Source organism: Myotis brandtii, unplaced genomic scaffold, assembly GCF_000412655.1.
Source record: "Myotis brandtii unplaced genomic scaffold, ASM41265v1 scaffold902, whole genome shotgun sequence".
In the NCBI taxonomy this organism is placed as follows: Eukaryota; Metazoa; Chordata; class Mammalia; order Chiroptera; family Vespertilionidae; genus Myotis; species Myotis brandtii.
In genome coordinates this window covers 899,641-903,083 of record NW_005371709.1, presented here as the reverse complement: position 1 = coordinate 903,083, position 3,443 = coordinate 899,641, and the positions used below count along the sequence as shown (strand labels likewise).

Sequence of the window (3,443 nt, the reverse complement as noted above, 5' to 3'; positions counted from 1 at the left end):
TAATAGCATCAGCCGTGAGATTTCTTACAGCAGAAGGATTAACTACCATCATTTTACTGATGAAGAAACAGAGGCTGAGAGATTTCAAGTAATTTGCCCAAAATTATACATCAAGCTAATGAAAAAGCCAACAGGGCTAAGGAAAGTGCCTTGAGGAAAAATGGAAAACTGTGTACAACCATAACCGAGTACAGGGAGGTAGAGGCTCAAGCCATGAGTGGCAGACACTGACCAGACCTTCCGACTGAAGGTCTCAGCGGCCACCCCTGTAAACAGCTTTTTGTTCCTCTGACGGATGACATTCAAAACGGGGATAATGTCAGTCCTCTTAGACAGTGGGCAGGACAGGCTCTCTTAAACAATGTGTGTCTTTTTTTAAAAAAGCGGATGTACATGGACTCAGACTAAGCATATCCTTCCAGTTCAGCATACGTATGGAATTCATCTATGCTGCAGATGTTGGGGTCCCTTCACCCACTCTGCTTTGTAGCCTGGTCTGAATGATTTTACCGTGACTTAGTGCTGGTTGTTCTTACCAACACCAAGATTTGAGATGCTGCTTTCCTTCTTCTTTGTTTCAGGGTAATGGTCCTAGACAACGGGAAGATTGTCGAGTTTGGCAGCCCCGAAGAGCTGCTGGCAAAACCTGGCCCCTTTTATTTTATGGCCAAAGAAGCTGGCATTGAGAATGTGAACAGCACCGCCCTCTGACAGCAGGTCCCGTGGCCTAGAGAAGGACTAGAAGGATCATTCCTTATTTAATTTTATTTTGGGGAACTGTACCACACATTGAGGAGTGTGTGTAAAATGTACGTTTTAAAGAAGGATCAGAAGTGCACACCCGTGTACCCACTCCCCAGGTTAAGGAAATGAATATCACCAGCTACATCAGAATCCTCTGATGGCCCCTCCTTGCTAGCCTGCTGCCTACCCCCAGAGATACCACTATCCTGAATCTCATAATAATTATCCCCTCGTTTTCCATTTTAGTTTTATCACTTTGTATGTATCTTTAAACAATGTGTATGTACCTTTTAAGAAACATATGCAACTTTTTTTGTGCGTATGCAAATGTCCTGACTCATACCGCCTGCATTCTTCTATGACTTTTCTTCAATGTTACTTTTGCGATTTAGCCAAGTTGATGCCCATCCTGGGGTTAGTTTGTTCTCACTGCCACAGTTTATCTATTTTAATGTTCATCAACAGTAGGGTTATTTCTAGGGTGGTGGTTGTTGTTTTTTTCCTGTGATGAATGCTACTAGGTAACTAGAGGCCCAGTGCACAAAATTTGTTAACGGGGGTCGGGGGAGGGGGGGTCCCTTCAGCCCAGTCTGCACCCTGTCCAATCCGGGACCCTTCAGGGGATGTCCGACTGCCGGTTTAGGAAATAAATTGGCAGTCAGACATTCCTCTCACAATCCGGGACCACTGGCTCCTAACTGCTCATCTGCCTGCCTGCCTGCCTGATTGCCCCTAACTGCCTCCCCTGCCAGCCTGGTAGCCTCCAACTGCCCCCACCCCCCGCCGGCCTGGTCACCCCCAACTGCCCCCCTGCTGGCCTGATCGCCCCACGCAGTCTACTGTTCAGTCTTTTGGTCGCCCCATGCAGCCTACTGGTAGTTACTGTTACTGTGACGGCATCCTGGACAATTTGCATATTCCTCTATTATTAGTATAGATATAAATGGAATATTTATGGATGAAATTATGGTGCTTGTGACTTTCTTCTAAGTAAACCAGCTGGGTGTGAGGTCATGAATGAAACAAGACTAGCTACAAGTTAATAATTTTTAAAATTGGATGATGGGTATATGGCGTTCATTATACTATTCTATCTATATTTCTATATAATGGTTGCCCCCAACTGCCCCCCCTGCCAGCCTGGTCACCCCACGCAGCCTGCTGTTAAGTCGTTTGCTCATCCCTCACTAACCCCCCTGCCATCCTGTTTGCCCCATGCAGCCTGCTATTCAGTTGTTTGGGTGTCCCTCACTAACCCCCCTGCCGGCCTTGTTGCCCCACGCAGCCTTCCAGCCTGCTGTTCAGTCGTTACTGTTACTGTGACGGCATCCTGGACAATTTGCATATTTCTCTATTATATAGATGCCAAACTGGCAATGCCAATTTAAAACATTTTGTCAACCTGATGAGAATGAATTGGTACCTCGGTGAGGTTTTAATTTCCCTGGTTAATACTGAGGTTTCAATGTGAGGTCTCTGCTGGTTCTCACCCATGGTGCTTTATTTCCTTGTGTGCCTTGTGAATTTTTACAGTGAGCTGCTCACTCTCTAGCATTTTATCTGTGGACATCCTTTGAGGCCTGAGCTGTCACCTGGGAGCATTTCCCAGAACTTCTTTGACTGAAATTCTCCCCTAAGGAGCCTCGAACTCTACCGTCTGTGTGACTTCAGATCCCCATCCCGTGCAGGAGCCAGCTGTGGTTCACAAATGTCCAAGGGCAGCTCCTCCCCTGGACCTTCATGGTGGGGTTTATTCCCATCACTCTTACTTTTTCCTTTTCCAATCACATCAGCCACCAGGCCTTCCCAGTTTTATTTCTCTATTCCCATCACCTCCATCATCATTCAAGTTCTCTTTGCATCTAAACTGGACTGATGGCATAGGTATCCCTACTTCCTGTATTGTTTTTCTCAAACATATCCACCCATGGCTACCAGTGGTCAAACATGCAAAACTGATCCCTTCATTCAATGGCAATCCAGAGTAAAATTAAAATTCCTTATTATGCTATAATTAAGCTCCCTAACATCTGATCCAATCTCATTTCTTCTAACTCTCATATCTCACGTTAAGCTCCAGCAACATTAAAATGGTTTTATTTTCACACACACACACACACCTTTAACAAAACTTATTTCAGAGAGGAAGGGAGAGGGAGAGATAGAAACATCAATCCTGAGAGAGAATCATTGACTGGCTGCCACCTGCACGCACCATACTGGGGTTCGAGCCCACAACCCAGGCCCTGGCTGGGAATCAAACCATGACCCTCGGTAGGGTTATTTCTAGGGTGGTGGTTGTTGTTTTTTTCTTGTGATGAATGCTACTATTATAAACATTCTGATATATAATTCCTGACATACATGTGCAAGACTTTTTAGGGTATAACGTAGGAATGGGGAGTATACACATGTTTACATGCATATATTAGGTAACTAGAGGTCCAGTGCACAAAATTTGTGCATGGGTGGGGGGGGGTGCTTCAGCTCAGCCTGCACCCTGTCCAATCTGGGACCCCTCAGGGGATGTCTGACTGCCGGTTTAGGAAATAAATTGGCAATCAGACATTCCTCTGACAATCTGGGACCACTGGCTCCTAACTGCTCATCTGCCTGCCTGCCTGATTGCCCCTAACTGCCTCCCCTGCCAGCCTGATCACCCCTAATCTGCCTGCCGGCCTGATCACCCCTACTGCTCC

At 46.2% G+C, this 3,443-nt stretch overlaps 1 protein-coding gene across 1 annotated transcript in view; it reads left to right on the top strand.

Moving 5' to 3' along the window:
- ABCC2 (ATP-binding cassette, sub-family C (CFTR/MRP), member 2) overlaps positions 1–1,276 on the top strand; it is a 71,292-nt gene extending 70,016 nt beyond the window's left edge. Inside the window, exon 33 of the mRNA XM_005885454.2 lies at positions 582–1,276. Within this exon, the coding sequence (XP_005885516.1) occupies positions 582–711 (130 nt within the window). The 3' untranslated portion in view covers positions 712–1,276. The remainder of the gene's footprint in view (positions 1–581) is intronic.
- Positions 1,277–3,443: the final 2,167 nt, after the last annotated feature.